This window comes from Puma concolor, chromosome B4 (genome assembly GCF_028749965.1).
Source record: "Puma concolor isolate L17-30 chromosome B4, mPumCon1.1.hap2, whole genome shotgun sequence".
Classification (NCBI taxonomy): domain Eukaryota; kingdom Metazoa; phylum Chordata; class Mammalia; order Carnivora; family Felidae; genus Puma; species Puma concolor.
Genome location: NC_141673.1, coordinates 62,043,347 through 62,062,877, shown reverse-complemented (window position 1 = coordinate 62,062,877; position 19,531 = coordinate 62,043,347). Strand labels below are relative to the sequence as shown.

General features: G+C 40.9%; 2 protein-coding genes across 4 annotated transcripts in view; one reads left to right on the top strand and one right to left on the bottom strand.

Annotated features, from left to right (window-relative positions):
• Positions 1–1,532: 1,532 nt before the first annotated feature.
• On the bottom strand, positions 1,533–8,141 carry LOC112867442 (gametocyte-specific factor 1-like). Of its 2 annotated transcripts, XM_086713172.1 has the most exons (8): positions 8,037–8,128; positions 6,964–7,059; positions 6,356–6,468; positions 5,779–5,899; positions 5,508–5,609; positions 4,273–4,339; positions 2,735–2,805; positions 1,533–1,706 (listed from the first exon to the last, which is right to left on the bottom strand). In XM_086713172.1, exons 3-8 carry the CDS (start codon positions 6,446–6,448, stop codon positions 1,693–1,695), a joined length of 468 nt encoding a protein of 155 aa, XP_086569298.1. In that variant the 5' UTR covers positions 6,449–6,468; positions 6,964–7,059; positions 8,037–8,128; the 3' UTR covers positions 1,533–1,692. The 2 variants fall into 2 exon arrangements, with proteins under 2 accessions (XP_086569298.1, XP_086569299.1); XM_086713173.1 differs by lacking the exon at positions 6,964–7,059 and having other exon boundaries at positions 8,037–8,141.
• Positions 8,142–12,093: 3,952 nt separating this feature from the next.
• NCKAP1L (NCK associated protein 1 like) overlaps positions 12,094–19,531 on the top strand; it is a 40,321-nt gene continuing 32,883 nt past the window's right edge. Inside the window, exons 1-3 of one of the 2 annotated variants that reach the window (XM_086713171.1) lie at positions 12,094–12,274; positions 13,379–13,489; positions 14,211–14,303. In XM_086713171.1, the coding sequence (XP_086569297.1) occupies positions 12,173–12,274; positions 13,379–13,489; positions 14,211–14,303 (306 nt within the window). In that variant the 5' untranslated portion in view covers positions 12,094–12,172. The remainder of the gene's footprint in view (positions 12,275–13,378; positions 13,490–14,210; positions 14,304–19,531) is intronic. The other variant, XM_025930319.2, reaches the window with a different exon arrangement.

The window sequence follows — 19,531 nt, the reverse complement described above, 5'->3', positions numbered from 1 at the left end:
ATGGTATAGCAAATACAAAGCAGCATGTGATTCTGACTTCTCTTGTGAAGATTTGTGGTATGGTTGAGGTTGGACACCTGGTAAGTTTAAATGTGGTGAGGCATAAGAATTAGCCTTAAAAAAAAAACAAAACAGCTAGAAAGAGATTTCAATGGTTGAAGGGCAAGGGGTAACATTTAAAAATGAACAGAGTAGCAAAGAATAAGGTGTATATAAGATTGGAATAACCTGACTTCTATAGAGTTAAGAAGGGAGATTTGGAGACATGCTCCAGACTCAGCTTCTCATAAAAACGATATCTTTTTTGTTTGCATGGGGCTTAAACTCACAACCCTGAGATCAAGAGTCACATGCTCTACTGACTGAGTCAGATGCTCCTAAAAACTGTATCCTTTTTTTTTTTTTTTACTTCTTTTTGAAGTTTTTATTTTTTTAATTTACATCTAAGTTAGCATATAGTGCAACAATGATCTCAGGAGTAGATTCCTTAATGCCCCTTACCCATTTAGCCCATCCCCTCTCCCACAACCCCTCTAGTAATCCTGTTTGTTCTCCATATTTAAGAGTCTCCTATGTTTTATCCCCTTTCCTGTTTTTATATATTTTTTTGCTTCCCTTCCCTTATGTTCATCTGTTTTGTATCTTAAAGCCCTCGTATGATGAAATCATATGATATTTGTCTTTCTCTGACTAATTTCGGTTAGCATAATACCCTATAGTTCTATCCATGTAGTTGCAAATGGCAAGGTTTCATTTTTTTTGATTGCCCAGTAATACTCCATTGTGTGTGTGTGTGCGTATATATATATATACGCACACGCACACACATACCACATCTTCTTTATCCATCTATCGATGAACATTTGGGCTCTTCCATACTTTGGCTATTATTGATAGTGCTGCTGTAAACATGGGGGTGCATGTGTCCCTTAGAAATAGCACCCCTGTATCCCTTGGATAAGTACCTAGTAGTGCAATTGCTGGGTTGTAGGGTAGTTCTATTTTTAATTTTTTGAGGAACCTCCATATTGTTTTCCAGAGTGGCTGCACCAGTTTTCATTCCCCAAAACTGTATCTTTTAAACATGGAAGGTTTGTACAAAATTAATTGAAGAAGGTTGATCTGATGGTCATGTAGTACATGACTTGGAGTAGGAGAAAAATAATCGGAGGATAAAGAATCTGATTAAGGGGGCGCCTGGGTGGCTCAGTCGGTTAAGCGTCCGACTTCAGCTCAGGTCATGATCTCATGGTTTGTGAGTTCGAGCCCCACGTCAGGCTCTGTGCTGACAGCTCGGAGTCTGGAGCCTGCTTCAGATTCTGTGTCTCTCTCTCTGCCCCTACCCTGCTCATGCTCTGTCTCTCTCTCTTAAAACTGAATAAATGGTAAAAAAAGAAAAACAAAAAAGGATATGATTAAGGTTACTGTATTTCCTCCACTAATAAGGGAAATAGGCAAAAAAGCCCTCTAGCCTTTTGGTTGACAAATGAGGATATGAAAACAAGGAAGACTAAAAAACCAAATGAAGCCGGTCACAGGAAGGATATTCTTTATTTAAATAAATAAAAACATACTAAGATGCCAACAATGACTGGAGTTGTTATCTAAAACTTGACAGTTAAGATTTCCCCAAAGTTTGAAAAAGGACAATACATTTTCTGTCTGCTGGCTCTTTAATCCACAGCTTCTCCATCAGTTTTTCTGACCTATGGGTAGAAAGAGAACATTAAAGTAGTGTCATTTTTTATAGTGTTTTTATAGAAGACCTAAGCTTGATATGTGTTAGTTGCATTTCAAATAGAGTTTTAGACAGCTCTTTCTCCATACTCTGACTTAAAGCCATTGGGACTTTCCTTGCATTCTACTATTTGGTGTGGAGAAGGACTTAGAATAGAAAATATGGTTTATTTTTTTAAAGAATAAAATTTTGTCTAAGAAACTTTGAAGATTTAGAATACGACATTAGTGATTAGTTAAAACTATGTTAATATCATAGAACTATGATATTGATAGTTTTTTTTTGAGAGAGTGCAAGTGCAAGCCTAAGTGTGAGAGGGGCAGGGTCAGAGGGAAAAGGAAAGTGAGAATCTTTTTTGTTTTTTAAATGTTTATTTTTGAAGGAGAGAGAGACAGCGTGTGAGTGGGGGAGGGGCAGAGAGAGAGGGAGACACAGAATCCAAAGCAGGCTCCAGGCTCTGAGCTGTCAGCACAGAGCCCATCGCGGGGCACGAACTCACAAACCGGGAGATCATGACCTGAGCCAAAGTCGGATGCTCTACCCACTGAACCACCCAGGTGCCCTGAATGGGAGAATCTTTTTTTTTATTTATTTATTTTTTTTATTTATTTATTTTTTTTTAATTTTTTTTTTCAACGTTTATTTATTTTTGGGACAGAGAGAGACAGAGCATGAACGGGCGAGGGGCAGAGAGAGAGAGGGAGACACAGAATCGGAAACAGGCTCCAGGCTCTGAGCCATCAGCCCAGAGCCCGACGCGGGGCTCGAACTCACGGAGCGCGAGATCGTGACCTGGCTGAAGTCGGACGCTTAACCGACTGCGCCACCCAGGCACCCCGAATGGGAGAATCTTAAACAGGCTCCACACCCAGTGCGGAGTCCGACTTGGGGTTTGACTTCATGACCCCAAGGTCATGACCTGAGCATAAATCAAGAGTCAGACGCTTAATTGACTGAGCCACCCAGGGACCCACTAGTTTAAAAAAGTTACTCTACCTTTTCTCCAGGACTTATAGTTGTTAGGATATTTTTCATCCATAGTCTCTTTTTTTATGTCTCTTGAGTCACTGTAGAAGATAACCAAAAAAGGAAAATTAGTTGGAGACCAGCACTGAAGATTTAGTTTAGATAACCAGTTCTAGGGGATTAAAATCACTTTAAAAAAAGGTTTATTTATTTATTTTGGGAAAGAGAAAGGGAGAGCGTGCATGAGTGGGGGAGGGGCAGAGGGAGAGAAAGAATCCCAAGCAGGCTCTGAGCTGTCAGCACAGAGCCTGGTGTGGGACTCCATCTCACAAACTGTGAGATCATGACCTGAGCCAACGTCACAAGTCAGATGCTTAACTGACTGAGCCACCCAGGTGCTCCAGAGATTAAAATTACTTTATCACAAATGGTTGATATTATTGTCAGAGTAGGAATTATTGACTTCGTGCAAGCTTCTGTTTATACAGTTCCTTTGTACTTCCCATACCCCTGTACATGTGGTGGGTAATTCCATTGATGGCTTCTCTCTCTCTCTCTTTATTTTTTTAATTTTTTTAATGTCTTATTTATTTTTGAGAGACAGAGACAGAGTACATTCGAGTAGGGGAGGGGCAGAGAGAGAGGGAGACACAGAATCTGAAGCAGGCTCCAGGCTCTGAGCTGTCAGCACAGAGCCTGATACGGGGCCTGAACCCATGAACCATGAGATCATGACCTGAGCTGAAGTGAGACACTTAACCAACTGAGCCACTCAGGTGCCCCTCTAACTCTTGTTTTTTAGTTTACTTATTTTATTTTAAGAGAGAGAGCGAGAGAGAGCAGGGGAGGGACAGAAAGAGAAGGAGAGAGAGAGAATCCTAAGCAGGCTCTGCACTGTCAGCACGGAGCCCAGTGTGGGACTCAAACTCACTACCCAAGAGATCATGACCTGAGCCGAAACCAAGAGTCAGATGCTTAACCTACTGAGCCACCCAAGTGCCCTGGCTTCTCTAACTCTTAGATGTGCCCTTCAAGCTTGTTAGGTTGGGGATCCTTGTTAGGTTGGTTCATGTGTAGTATAATAATTATTTTCCCTTTACAATTTTAGGAATTGTTTTTTTTATTTTTGAAAATCTAAGATAGAATTGACAACCTGTGTAATCAAGTCCTTAATGGATTAAAGTCCTAAGTGGAGCCTTAGGGAGGGAATGGAGGTACTCAGAGCCCATGAGTATAGGTTTTTAAACATTTATAATTGAAGTTTAGGCATCTGCCAGGTCTATGACGTAGTGGCCATCTAGCTTTAAGAATTGAACTTAAAGGTATTTTTCTCTCTGTTCCAATAACTTTAAAAAATTTTTTTAGAGTATGCAAGCGAGGGAGAGAGGCAAAGGGAGAGAGAGAGAAAGAGAGGGAGAATCTTAGGTTCCATGCTCAGCACAGAGCCTAATGCGAGGCTTAATCCCATGACCCTGGGATCATTACTGAGCCAAAATCTACACGCTCAGCTGAGTGAGCTACCAGGCACCCTACTATTCCAATGACTTCTGTAAGATGATTTATCTTACCTTTCACAAACCAGCATTTTTGGAGCAAATGTCTTAAGAACAAATAAAGGAGAATGATATGTGTTATCTAGAAAGGAGGAGAGAGGTTGGAGATGTGATACAAGTACTAAGCATTTTTTTTTAATTTTTAATTTTTTTAAAGTTTATTTATTTTATGAAAGAGATGAATGCATGCTGAAGGAGCAGAGAGAGGGAGAGAGAGAGAGAGAGTCCCAAGCAGGCCCTGCCCCATCAGCATGGAGCCCGATGCAGGGCTCGAACCCATGAACTGTGAGACCATGACCTGAAGAGTCAGACACCCCACCGACTGAGCCACCCAGGTGCCCCAGTACTAAGCATTTTTAGATTGTTGCAGAGAAAGCTAGTTGGCAGCAGAGATTTGAATCTTTCTTCCATAGTTGTTGCTGGAAATTGCCTGTGCCGCCAGGGACAACGTTCCCACCAGTTTTACCTTAGGTGTGGCCATATGATTAGTTTTTGCCAATGGAATGTGAGTGGAAGTATTTTCTTCTGGGTCAAGCTGCTTAAGAGGCACCTGCACCTCCACTGTCTTTTTGTGGCAGTTTGGGAAGCCAAGCGTGGAAGGTGACAGTCACAGATGAAAAGAGCCTGTGGTCTCAATCCACCATCCCCACTGAATGCTTGCATTGGGTTACACAAGGAAACTTCTGTTGTGTTAAACCAGGATACCAACACAACTTGAACTTTATCTGTTAAAGGAACTTGCATTATTCTAATACACACATACATCTTTATTTAATACTTATAAGGTAGGTGTTATACCTTTATAGGTGAGGGAGATGTGGTTGAGAAGTAACTTTCCTTATGGCCACAGCATATAGTTGAACCTAGACTGACTGAAAAACTAGTGAATTCTTTATGGCATGCTACATTTTAGAGAAAGGATATCACTTGAGATGGGATAAATCCAAACCTTTTAGACTACAAGTTTCAATTTATACCAATACTTTTTTCTATGGAAAGTGACCAGATATTGGTAAGGTACGATTCTTTAAGCTGTTATAAATGATTTTTGGTTTTAATTAGATCCCTTTTTGCTGGGTTGCTTCTCCAGATGCAGATGAAATTCCCAGATTTATTTGACTGTGTTGAAGGATTTTGTGGGAGGAGTATTAAGACTTAATTTATCCAGGACTACAGTACTTATCAGCTATGAAGGACTTAGAGTCCAAGCCTTCACTTATGGCTGTGTTCACTGTTTCACCCTTGCTCACCTATGTTCCAGACGTCAGGGTCTAGAATCTGATTGGCAGTATTAGAAAGTTTTTCATTTGGCTCCAAACTCGGAGAAATAACCTTTGGAAGATTAAATGGCTCTGAAATAAAGCAGATCAGAAGTTGTAGAAGCAGAGTAGAAACTTCCTTTTGTTTTTCATTCCTCTTAGTGGGCTAAGACTTCCCTAGTTATGAAATATGGAGGGCAAGGGGCAATAGAGCTTGATGCCACTCATCTATCCTCCCCCCCCCCCCAAAAAAAAGACTTACCATCATCTACAGCAGTTCTATTGACACAGTTAGCCTCATGTTCCTTGAGCCTTTTGACTGGGACCACATGGCAAGCATTATATTTGCAATTAGCCATCTTTTTAGCTATCTTCAGATTTTTCTAAAAGAAAAAGGCTCTTGTGAAATGGCTATTAGGTTTTGCCTGTATTGTACCCTCCATTCCTTTCAGGAAATGCTGAAGACAAACCATTTCCAACATTAAGAACTGCTAAGTGCTATGTATGGTCAGAAGCTTGTTTTTTTTTTTTTAATCTTTTAACTTTTTATATTGAGCTTATATTTCTTCCACCAGTGATTTAACATTTTTTAAAAAGTTTATTTATTTATTTGAGAGAGAGAGAGAGAGAGAGAGAGAGAGAGAGAGAGAGAGAGATTGAGAGAGGGAGAGAAGGAGAGAGAGAATCCCAAGCAGGTTCCACACCATCAGCACAGAGCCTGATGCAGGACTGGAACTCACAAACTGAGATCATGACCCGAGCTGAAACCAAGAGTGGGATGCTTAACTGACTGAGCCACCCAGGTATCCCAACATTTTGTATTAACCAGGAAAACGTACCTTTCTACATGATGCCAGGTGGTACTGTAACCTGCTGGCTGGCATCCTGTGGTTTGGGTCATAAGGACATATTTCTAGGACTTCTGGCTCCATGAGGCCTAAATAGTAGGAACCTTGGGTTGACAAAGAAAATATTGACATTTAAGATCAAGTAGTTTTGACATAGGCCTACTTTCTGTTCTCAAAAAAAAGAGGCAAAGATATGGGTATCTCCCTATGAAAGTTTTGCATGTCTAAAGCAATAGCCTAGTCAGCTAATAGGAGAACTGCACGGCTTACATGCCTTGGAAAACTAAAAATTAACATTTATACATATATTTTAGTCTTATGGGTTCTTTTGAATAGAATTCTGTGCCCCCAAATAGAGTATTAAACAGACAAGGCTCTTTGGAAAGCTCACAGTACTGGGGTAAGATGAAATTCAGCACCATCAGCTTGAGTGTTCAGGAAAGCAAGGCCGGGGCAGCTGGTTCCTTTACAGTTCAGCATTGCTCCCTTCCTTCTCTTTGCCAAATCTATCTAAATTAAGCCCTTTGCTAGACAAAGATGCTACTTGTCAGATCAGCATAGCCCTTTTGGGGAGAGGGCAATAGAAGAATGAACTGTACCATGTTCAAGTTCAGGCTACTTTATAATTATCTGCGAATGCCAGTCTGAAATCTTTAAAGTTGTACGTATCAGCATATGAAGACTCCTAGAAAGAACTAAGAATATACCATCTCAAATCTGCCACATTTGACTGCCAATAGGAGGCCTACTTTCCCTTATGGCTAGCTGTCTTTAGCTATCCTAGGAGACATTCACTTCAAGGACTCCCAAGTTTCCAGGCAACAGCTACAGCTGAGATTTCTGCAAAGCAGGGACAGCATAGTCTGATTGAGATGGGGGGGGGGGGGGGGAGGATCAAGGCAGAGTGGCATAAGAAGGAAGGATAGAAAAGTGCCTAGAATAGCCCATTTCAATTCTGCTTTGGATCATGCCTAGGGCATAGACAAAGGGCACAGAGCTAGACTGTTAAATGTCAGATTTTCCTGAGAGCATTTAGATGATTAAGTCCAGGGATTTACACTCAGGTGCCTTTCAGGAACGCAAGCCAGGGTGGCTCTTTCAAGCTTACACTGCATGTTAATGATAATATTAGAGCCACGAACACTTACTATAAAGTGAATTGGCTTTCTGGAAAATAACACCTGCAGTATAATCCAGTATCATACAGTTATCTTTAGATTCTTAAAGATAATAGAAGAAGAGCTTTAATACTAAAATGTAGTCTTCAGATAACCCCAAACCCTTATTTTATCCAGCAGCCTAGAAAAGTATAAAGTTTGATCAGACTGATAAGGCTGGCCTTAACAAAGAGTACTTCAAAAGTGGCAGCAAGAATTGGTAAGCTTGGACCATTCGTCTAATTATCGATAGCTGAATATCCCATGTTGGGAGGCCAAGACTATAATGGAGGCCATTTGATTTAATATGTATTAGACTTGGCGAGAGAGTTGTAGCCTCGAAGCTACTTTGACAAACTGAATCTAGAGGCCTTTGAGACCTCTTACGTTATTCTTGAAGCAGTGTCTCTCAAGAATCTGAAGGGAAGTGTGTCTGAATCTGAAGAGGGAAACAATCCTACAAGTCAGAACAAGGCAAATTTCGCAAAAGTTTGGGGTGAGGGAGAGCAAAGTACCTTTGTCAAGTGATGTAAATCAACTTTCTGTTCAAGCTACTCAATTCCTCTTCTCCCACCATATGGTCTACGGTTTCTCAAGAGGTTTGGAAGTTTTTGATGTCATAGTTAAGTCTTGAATGACTGTTTTTCAATCTTGGTTGTGCATGAAAATCACTGAGTAGTTTTAAAGTGACAGATCTTCCAGAACTAGCAGATCAGAATCTTCACACATGAGGTCTGACTAACTGTGGCTTTAAAAGAGTTCCACAGGGGATTCTGACTTGTAGCCGGGGTTACTAGGCCCTGCCCGGGGGTAATTGAACCACCCTCAGAAGGGTTCTTTCAGTTTCCAGGAGGAACTGCTCCATGGTCTTTCCAATGAAGTTTCTCTAAAGTCTACCAGTTGGAACAATTAGTCCCATCTTTAAATCTGGCCTTTTTCTTTATGTGATGCCAAGTAGAATTTCACAGAAAGTGACATAAGCTCATCACATACTAAAAACACCCAAATTTTACTTTCTTTTTGGCATTCTTAATCCAGCGTACCAGGCCTTGAGCTGAATGTTTACAAACACCACTTCTACAGGTATATGAGGAATGTAACCACTTCTACAGGTATATGAGGAATCACCACGGTTTTATAGATTAGGAAACCAACTCCGTGAGTGAGTGAGATCCTGAAGTTACAAAGCTAGCACATGTTTGAATAACATTAGAATTATTTGAGGTAATACGTACAAAGCACTTAAAGTACCGGGTCCCTAGTATATAACTAGGTCATCACTTCGCGTGTAGGACCTTAATACAGTTCCTTTTGGTAGGAACTGTTATCAATATCTCCATTTTGCAGGCAGGGAAACTGGATCAGAGCTGCTAAATGATAGAGTTGGGATATGGACTCAAGCTTTATGGCTCCATAACCTGGGCTCCTTGCCTCTAAATCATAAGGCTTTGTCCATTGGACTCAACTACATTCAAGCCCAAAATCTGTCCTATGCCAAAATGTAGGGTTTTCACATATACTAAATACAAGCAAATAAGTGTTTTCCAGTCTCCAGCAATCTTACAGTTCAGCTGGGGTGGCAGTAGAATATGAAACAGGCAGTCAAAGATGGGACCTAATTTAGGTGTAAAATATGTGGTAGTGACCAAATACCGCAGGAGTTCAGCAAGGGCCAGACTTAGGACTCTTTGAGCCAGATTCAGAAGATCGAGTAGGATTTGGGTCAGCAAGAGGGAAAGCACACATCATGAGAAAGGCAGAAATGAATGTGGCACATTCACAGTAGACTACTAGGCTGGTCCCTGCTGGGTTGGGGAGTATGCATTTGGGAACAGGAGAAAAGATTGGCTTGGTATGGAGAGTCTTCAACAAAATTTTCAGGAGGATAACAAATGCAAGTGAAAAAGATCCAATGAAACTATACTAACCTGTTAAAAAGGCTGCGGCTATATGGCAGCTGTGCTTCCTACCTGTTGGTGCCTCAGCAACTGCTCTTAATCTCCCCCATCAAGGTGAAAGACCAGTAGAAATCCCACCAATGTCTTTAGTAGAACCTGGGTTTCTTTGAGAATAGTGGGTAATTCAAATCTTCAGGGCCAATAACACCTCATTCCAGGCCCCTAGCTTTCTAGGGATTCTATCTAGTAAATAAACTGGAAGGCAGATTCTGTTTTCCAGGAGTATAAAGTTTCCCTTAGGGATGTTTGAAATTTTGTGTGTTAAGCACTGTCATCTTGTTTCTTTAAAAGAGACATTATCTTGAGAACAAACATATTAAGGTCTGTGTATAACAATGCCAATCAGCTCTCCTATCCCTCCATCCCAGGATTTATTGGAATAATGTAAGAGCCCTGGATATGGCAAATGAGAATGATTGAAAAGTGGAAGGGGGTGCCTGGGTGGCTCTGTCGGTTAAGGGTCCGACTTTAGCTCAGGTCATGATCTTGCGGTTCATGAGTTCGAGCCCCGCATCAGGCTCTGTGCTGATGACCACTTGGGAGCCTGGAGCCTGCTTCAGATTCTGTGTTTCCCTCTCTCTCTGTCCCACCCCCACTCGCGCTCTGTCTCTCTCCCTCTCTCTCAAATAAATAAACGTTAAAAAAATTTTTTAAAAAGAAAAGTGGAGAAAAGGTATTGGAAAGGAAGTAGAGGGGCGCCTGGGTGGCGCAGTCGGTTAAGCGTCCGACTTCAGCCAGGTCACGATCTCGCGCTCCGTGAGTTCGAGCCCCGCGTGGGGCTCTGGGCTGATGGCTCAGAGCCTGGAGCCTGTTTCCAATTCTGTGTCTCCCTCTCTCTGCCCCTCCCCCGTTCATGCTCTGTCTCTCTCTGTCCCAAAAATAAATAAATGTTGGAAAGGAAGTAGATATGAAGACAACTCTGTTTAACGTAGAATTTTTCTGAGGACTTTCTGCTTTTCTCCTTGAAAGAAACATGAAAGTGAGTTGGTTTTCTTGAATTAGGGAGCTAAGGCCTGGTTAGAATGGCAAGAATTTTTTAGTGCTAAAATTTATTCAGCCTTCTAACATTTAAAGTCTATTAATTACTTTTCCCTTGTTAATCTCAGTTAATATGGTTCTTCATGTGGCCTATTTCCCAATTTAGTCTTAATAATTCAACAAACGAGTCAGCATCTTTACTAAGTGGTTGAGTCCAAGAGGTGGTGTTCTAGATCAGTGTTTCTCAACATGTATTTGATGGAATATTTGCACCAAATCCTCCCATGGTGCTTAGAAATGCAGATTTCTAGGCCTCACTGCAGAGTTACCAATCCTGAATCTCAGAGGATAGGGATTGATCTCGGTTTCTGAAGCACCTTTAAGAGCTATTGTACTAGATGTGGGCCTGGGTGGCTTAGTAGGTTAAGCATCCAATTCTTCATTTCAGCTCAGGTCATGATCTCACAGTTTGTGAGTTCAAGCCCCACATCGGGCTCTGCTCTGACAATGTGGAGCCTGCTTTGGATTCTCTCTCGCACTGTCTCTCTGTGCCTTCCCCACTTGTGTGACTGTTCTCTCTCTCAAAATAAATAAATAAACTTAAAAAAAATAAATGAACTCTTGTTCAAAAGCAGTGGTTCTCAAACTTGAGAGTACATTGGAATTACTTGGAAGGTTTATTGAAACACAGAGTGCTGGACCCTACCCCAGAGTTTTGGATTCAGTAGGTCTGGAGTGGGTCCTGGGAATATGCATTCTAACAAGTTTCTAGATGATGCTGATATGACTACATTTTAAGAATCACTGTATTAAAGTATTGTGAAAGATATGAAGAAGTATTAGATACAATTCCTGTCATTAAGGGGCTTATGATGTGGTTGGGGGAGATAAGTCATATACTTAAAAATATGGTGAAGAATATGGTGTTCTGTATAGTATTTGACACTGGAAGGGATAATGTGGAGGATTTGGGATTTAATCTGGGCCCTAAAAGATGGATAGGCCTAAGGTTCAGCTGAGAATAACATAGGTGTTCCTTTTTTTTAAAAATTTTTTTTAAACATTTATTTTTTTTTGAGAGACAGAGACAGAGTATGAGCAGGGGAGAGGCAGAGAGAGAGGGAGACACAGAATCTGAAGCAGGCTCCAGGCTCCAAGCTATCAGCACAGAGCCTGATGTGGGGCTCGAAATCACAAACCATGAGATCATGACCTGTGCCGAAGTTGGACACTTAACCGACTGAGCCACCCAGGCGCCCCTAACATAGGTGTTCTTGATGGGGATATATAAAAGAGAAAAGGCATAAAGGTGGATGGGAGTGGGGTAGTCGATACTTGTTTGTCTGGTACAGAGCTTTTTATAGGACTCTAGTGAAGGGGTAAGGCCAAAAAGGTTGGTGCTAGACTGTGAGGAGCCTTGAAAGCCTGTCCCTCTCCCCTGCCTCCACCAACTTCACAGTCTTACCAAAAATGCTACACAGCTAGAAAGAGGAAGTGTCTCCTGCTGAGTGTGCAAGAGGAAGCACAAGAAGATTCTGAAGGCCTGTGAGCTGTAATGACTGCTTTCCCCCATGAGCCAATTGTAGAGGCTACAGGAAGACCAGCGCACCAACCAGGCTGGGTCCCTCCGCCCAGGGGGTGTCACCACCCAAGCTGAAAGTGTTTGGGGAGATTCGGCATTGCTGTCCGGATACTCCTCTCTTTTGGTGGCCATCATGTCTTTGACCTCTGCCTACCAGCATAAATTAGCCGAGAAGCTCACTATTCTGAATGATCGAGGTCAGGGGGTTCTCATCCGCATGTATAACATCAAGAAGGTAAGCATGAACAACTGGGCCAGTACTAATTAATCCAGCAACAGTAGGGCAGGGGACCCCGTGGCTGGCAGTTCCAGGGGCTAGACTCCTCTTCTTTCCCACTGGCCTTCAGTCACTCGGATTACATAGGCCAGCCAGTGTAGGAAGGCAGAATGGGAGGCTCTTTTTAAGGGCTTTCCCCTTCTCGATATGATTCTCGCCCCAATGAGAGTGTCTGCTTTCTGCTGGGCATATGGAGGTAGGAAATAATTTGTTCTGAGTCACTTGAATAAGGTCTGGGATCTAGAATTCTGGGTCTCATTGTTTATTGTTGATCTCCCATACTCTGAAGACATCCAAAGTTGGGTCTCTGGCAAAAACTTTTCCATGGAAGTACTTACCTAAAAGGAAAAAAATAGATATTTCAATAAAATATGGGTAGGTGCCTTCTGAGATACTTAGAGTCTGAGAGTTCATGCTCTGGTTGTGTGTGTATGCTTAGGATAGGATCTGTTGAGTTGAGAGAGGCTGGTGACAAGAGTGAGACTAGGCGGGGCTGTGGGGTGGGGGGTGGGTGGGGGGCAAGGAGCTGGGCCTAGGGAAGTAAAGAGATAAAGACGGGCGGGAGTGGGGAGTTTCTGGAAGAGAAAATAGGGAGAGGGAACTTTTATGCATTTTGTAATAAAACAAATCACCAGGAACATGGTTTGTCTGACCCCGTGACTCCTACAAATGCCCTCTGGGTGAGATACTTAGATATGGACATAATTGTGACACACTTGCCCATGAAGTCTAATTCAGGAGCAGCTGCTTTTCTCACTCCTTCCGGCTTCAGCTGAGGGGTGGGGAGAGAGCTTCCTCTTTGCGCTGGGGCCCCAGCAGACGCTGAATTCGCTGAATTCTTCTCCGTGAGACAAGATACCCAGGTTGTTCAGCTCTACTGATAGTTGGCTTCATGTCTTGGAGCTTGTTCCTCGTCTACTTAACAGTAGACTTTCATAATGCTTCATAATGAATTCTCCGATTCCCTTTCCACGAGACTGTGTGAGAATGAATGCTGCAGGGAGGGGTATGTTTGGAGGGACAGGAGAAAGGGTTGAAACAGAGTGTGCTTTATTGGTGCAGACTTGCTCAGACCCCAAATCCAAGCCACCTTTTTTACTGGAAAAGTCCATGGAACCTTCTCTCAAGTATATCAACAAGAAATTTCCCAACATTGATGTCCGAAGCAGCACGGTGAGAACATGATCCCTCTCCTCTCTTTTCTCTGAAATAATTCTGTGCTTGGATGGCTTGAACTCGCCTCTTTTAACTGCCTTTCTTTGAACTTGGCAGGGGATAGAGTAGCCTCCTTTTAGCTTTCCTGGGCTCAACCACAGGTCTTCAGGCTCTTGTAATCTTGAGAGTTCTGAGATAAGATGGGATTCTCTCAGGGTAAGCTAGAGCAAAGCATTGCCCCTTTCTCCGTTGCAAGATTCATGAGAACACTTTGTTCTTATAGAGGAAGACAGCTTGATCAACCCACCAAGGTACATTTATTTTACCGTTGTTCCTGTTTCCCCCTCTGTTTCCTTGCTGATTATCTGAGAAGCAGGCATCTCGTGGAATGTTCCTTAGTTCTCCTCCATTAAATATTAGCCCTAGATTTCTTACCATTATACGTATAGCATCTTCTCATTCTGCTTCTTTTGACTTTAATATAAATGGCAAGCCTCTTTGACTGAAAGAGACCTTGAAGTTTCCTCTCATTTAGCACTCTGTATCTAGTCAAGATTATACGCATCATCTTACCTAGAGACTTAAGACCTTCAGAGCATTGGAGATTTTCCAACTTTGCCTGTCAGTGTATTTCAAGTCTTTTCAAGAATGTTTTAGGCATGACTCCTATTCTTCTTGGATTATCTTGAACAATTATGTTATTTTGTGTTTTAAAATTTTTGCTTTGTGTTTCCCTCAGCAACATTTAGGACCAGTACATCGAGAAAAATCTGAGATAATTAGATTCCTCATCAACTACTACCAGTCATTTGTGGATGTCATGGAATTTCGGGTGAGCTCTCTCTAGCCTAGGATCCCAGTATAGGCATTATCCTTCTGAGGCTATTCCTTCTTTAGTAGATGTTCATTTATGTTTCTTAATATTGTTTCTTGAAAAAGTAAGGGATTGGGGCTCCTGGGTGGCTCAGTCGGTTGGGCGACCGACTTCGGCTCAGGTCATGATCTCGCAGTCCGTGAGTTTGAGCCCCGCATCGGGCTCTGTGCTGACAGCTCAGAGCCTGGAGCCTGTTTTGGATTCTGTGTCTCCCTCTCTCTCTGACCCTCTCCCATTCATGCTCTGTCTCTCTCTGTCTCAAAAATAAATAAATGTAAAAAAAAAAAATTAAAAAAAAAAAAGAAAAAGTAAGGGATATGTACTGATGTGGAAGGATATCTTGGTTAAAGAAAAACAAGTTATAGTGTATGATATAATTACATTTCATTTATGGGGCACCTGGGTGGCTCTGTTGGTTAAATGTCTGATTCAGCTCAGGTCATGGTCTCATGGTTTGTGAGTTCAAGCCCTGCATTGGGCTCTGTGCTTACGGCTCAGAGACTGGAGCCTGCTTCGGACTCTGTGTCTCCCCCTCTCTCTGCCCCTCCCTGCTTGTGCTGTCTCTCTCTCTCTTGAAAATAAATAAACATTAAAAAAATAAAAATAAATAAAAGGATACATAGGTTTGTATATATACATAGTGTTAGTATGTACTTGGGCAGATTTGGAACGTTATACATTTAACTGTTAGGAATAACTACCTGTGGGAGTAGACTATGATTAACTTTAATTTATTACAGTGTATATATTTAAGCATTATTAAGTATTCAAGTATTTTAAGTACCATTCCCCAATATTTTATTACAAATCTGAAAAATTTCAAGAATATTACAATGAATATGATTCTATTCTTCTCTTAGATTTCCTAATTGTTAGTATTTTATCATGTTTGCTAATCTTTATTGTTTTCCTGAACCATTTGAGTTAGTTGCAGATGTCGTGCCATTTCCCTTCCTAAATACTTTAGCATACATCTAAGAACAAGAATATTTTCTTACATAATCCTAATATAATTATCGCACTCAGGAAATGTAACATTACTGCAATATTATTAGTTTTAACATACAGTCAGTGTTCACATTCTACTAGTTGTCTCACGTATAACACATTGGATTTAGCTGTCATGTCTCTGTAGTCTTTTTTTTTTTTTTAATTTTTTTTTTTAACGTTTTATTTATTTTTGAGACAGGGAGAGACAGAGCATGAACAGGGGAGGGTCAGAGAGAGGGAGACACAGAATCTGAAACAAGCTCCAGGCTCTGAGCTGTCAGCACAGAGCCCAACGTGGGGCTCGAACTCACGAACCGCGAGATCATGACCTGAGCCGAAGTTGGCCGCTTAACCGACTGAGCCACCCAGGTGCCCCTGTAGTCTTTAGAATAGTTCCCAACCGGTTTTTTTTTTTTTTTTTCCTTATGTCTTTGATGACACTGACTTTTTGGAGTCCAGACTATCCAGACTAGTTATTTTTCAGAATATCCCTCAATTTGGATTTGTCTGATTTGTTAACTCTCTGATTGTAGTTTTGGTAGCAATACTACATAGATGATATTTTCTTTGTGTTTTAAATAATGAGCAGGTACTATTTTTGTAAATGTAAACAAACTGTAAAAATTATTTGGTATGATGTTTTTGAAGGGCAAATTGATGATGTGTTTCAAAAGTCTTAAAAACACACGTTTTTTTTGTTTTTGTTTTTTTTAAAGTTTATTTTGAGAGAGAGAGAGAGAGAGAGAGAGAATGAGCCGGGGAGGCATAGAGAGAGGGAGAGGCAGAATCCCAAGCAGGCCCTGCTCTGTCAGGATAGAACCTGATGTGCTGCTCAAACTCACCAACCATGAGATCATTGACCTGAGCCAAGAAGAGTCCGTGGCTTAAGGGACTAAGCCCCCAGGCATCCCTAAAACACATACTTTTTAATGTAGTAATTTTATTTCTAGACTTTTTCTTAAGGAAACAATCAGAAGTACAGAGATATGTAAGAGTATGTACTCTGTTAAAAAAATAATGTACTCTTTTGCCTTATTTAAGATAGTGACAAATTGATAATTGATGTATCCGATATATAGAGGTTCAGTTAAAAGTTCAGAGTATATGTCTATAAATGAATATTATGCAGCTGTGAAAGATGATAATATTTATGATAATCAGCATGGAAAAATGTTTTTCATATATTCTTTTTTTTTTTAATTTTTTTTAAATGTTTATTTATTTTGGAGACAAAGAGAGACAGAGCATGAACGGGGGAGGGTCAGAGAGAGGGGGAGACAAGAATCCAAAACAGGCTCCAGGCTCTGAGCTGTGAGCACGAACTCACGGACCGCGAGATCATGACCCGAGCCGAAGTCAGCCGCCCAACCGACTGAGCCACCCAGGCGCCCCATTTCATATATTCTTTAATGTCAAAGCAAATTATAATATAGTAAGACATAAGATGTCCCTAATATGTATATTTATACGGGGAAACACGCATATAAAGAAAATTTGAACTTCTGATTGGTGGGATTTTGAGTGATTTTAAAAAATGAATTAAAATTATGCTTGTTTGTATTTTATAATTTTTCTGCAATGAGCATGTGTTATTTACGTATTCAAGAAATAACACAAATTTTAGCCATCTGAGCAATCCAAGTTTGTGATTTCTTCAGATGAAACAAGAGTATGGAACCCTGCTTTGGGTGCCCCAAATCTACCCGAGGGGGCTAATACAGGCCTTTCATCAGACAATGAAGTGGGGACATGGAAAACTGTAAGGTCTGAAGGAGGGTCAGGTCAGAAGTTATTACTCTTGGAATTGAGGGTAGTGGTTAGGAAGAAGGTAGGCAGGCACTGGTGGAGGTGGTGGAAAGAATGCTGGATGCATATAAACTAGGAAACCTTTGGGTCCAAAGGGGATTTTAGGACACCTTCTGGTTGCTGCATTGGTAAAGTTCTGAGCCCAGGGTGTATGGTATCGCTCATTTAGGGTAAGAGGAATAATAGAGACACTGAGATATTGTGCATTGTAAAGTAGGTAGGCTCTGAATCAGACAGACCTGGTTTCAAATCTCAGCTTTACCATTTGCCAGATGTATAAATTTAGACAGGACACTCTTTGGATTCCAGTTTCTTTATCTATAAAATGGGGAAATAAGATCTATGTGGGGTATTTGTGAGAATTAAATGAGATGATGCAGGGAAAACATCTAGCTCAGTATTTAGCATATAGTAAGGTTATAGGCCAACAAATGCTAATTCCATTCTCTTTTGATTCTTACCTTTAGAAGATAAGACTTATGTAGTGACATTGTGTGAGTGGCCGATAGTAAATCTCATCTATAATCTTTGGGAATTGGGTTTCAGGAAGGTGTGGTAGAAAGGCCCTCCTAGCAAATGAGGCAACATAGGGGTAGACAGAGATTTAGAAGTCATGTAGTATACAGGGAAAATCATGAGCTCTGTGTTCTAATTCTGATACTATCCCTTACTAGTTTGTGATCATAGGCATGTATCTTAACTGCTCTTAGCCTTGGTTTCCCCATGTATTAATTTATTTTTAAATTTTGTGTGTTTATTTATTTATTTATTCATTTATTTGAGAGAGAGAGAGAGGGAGGGAGGGAGAGAGAGGGAGAGTGTGCATGCATGGAGGAGAGGGGGAGAGAGAGAGAGAGAGAGAGAGAGAGAGAGAGAGAGAGAGAGAGAGAGAGAGAATGAATCTTAAGCAGGCTCCACGCTCTGCACAGAGTCGAACATGGGGCTTGATGATCCCACAACCCTGGGATCACGACCTGAACTGAAATCAAGAGTTAGATGCTCAACTGGCTGAGCCACCCAGGCGCCCCAATCCCCCATGTGTTAATTTAGATTAGGTCTTTTGGGGAAGATAACGTGGAAACATTTTTTCCTGTTTTAATAAGTTTGACACATATATGCACCTATGTAAAAACCACCACAGTGAGAGTATAGAAAATTTCCATCACTCCAAATGTTTCCTGAGCCTTTTTTTTTTCCCAGTTCAATCTCTATTCCTCAACTCCTGGCCCCAGGCAACCACTGATCTGCTTTCTAGATTAGAATTTTCTTTTCTTCTCTTTTCCACAGGTTCATATAATTAGAATTTATACAGCATGCATTCTTTTGTATCTGGCTTCTTTCACTCAGTATAATGTTTTTGAGATGTCTCTCTGTTGTTTCATGTAACTGTGATTCATTTCCTATTTTTGTGGAGTACTGATCCATTGTATGGATACAATTTATCTATTTACCTGTTGATGGCCATTGGGTTGTGTCCATTACACGTATTGGTGGCCATTATGCCCACGATGCTATAAACATTTGAGTACAAGTCATTGTGGAAACATATTTTTCATTTCACTTGGGAAAATAATTTAGAAATTGAATTGTTAAATCAAATGGTATGTGTATGTTTAATTTTGTAAGAAACTGCCAAACTTTTTTTCCAAAGTCGTTGTTCCCTTTTCTCCTCCCATCAGTCATATATAAGTGTTCCAGTTGCTCCACATTCTCATCAGCACTTACTATTAACTGACTTAAATTTTAGCCTTTTCATGGGTATACAGTGTTGTTTTAATTTGCATTTCTCTGATGACCAATACCATTGAACATCTTTTCATTTGCTTATCGGCCATGTGTATATTTGTTATTATCAAGTATCTGCTCAAGTCCTTGGCAACACATTTTTAAAGTAAAAAAATATATATATATTCTTTGATCTAGCAGTTCCACCTTGTAGAAATGAAAGTGCCAATATGTTAGGAATAGGGAACAAAGGAGAGGCCAGGGACTGGGAACAAAGAAAATGTCCATCAGTGGGAAAAAAGGCTGAATGAATTGACCATACCATGGGCTATTATGTGGCCATTAAAAAGAAGTACATTAGTGTTCTACCAGATGACTTGGAGGACTTTAAGCAGATAAGGTTGGATGAGAAAAACAAAATGGCAAGAAGAATATAACATTATCTCAATTTTATAACACAAATGATGATGAAAAAACCTCTCTCTCTAGTTTTCTCCTCCCCCCCCCCCATCTGAATAAGACTATATAAATAGGGAGAAAATTAAGAAAGGCCATACTGGGTTGTTAAACTGGTTTACCTGGGGGGGTTGGGGCAGGATGGAGGGTGGTGCCGATGTGGGGGGAGGGAAGTGTCCACAATAAAACTGCATATTTATTTAGGTAAA

Bases quoted from the DNA above. Each gene is read 5' to 3' on its own strand.
- LOC112867442 (XM_086713173.1), bottom strand. From the start codon at position 6,448: ATGGAGCCAGAAGTCCTAGAAATATGTCCTTATGACCCAAACCACAGG. The intron at 4,340-5,507 runs GTGAGCAAGGGT...CCTCCTTTCTAG, and splicing joins CCCTGACGTCTGGAACATAG to ATAACACATATCATTCTCCT. The intron at 2,806-4,272 runs GTAAGATAAATC...TATCTTCTACAG, and splicing joins AAAATGCTGGTTTGTGAAAG to TGACTCAAGAGACATAAAAA.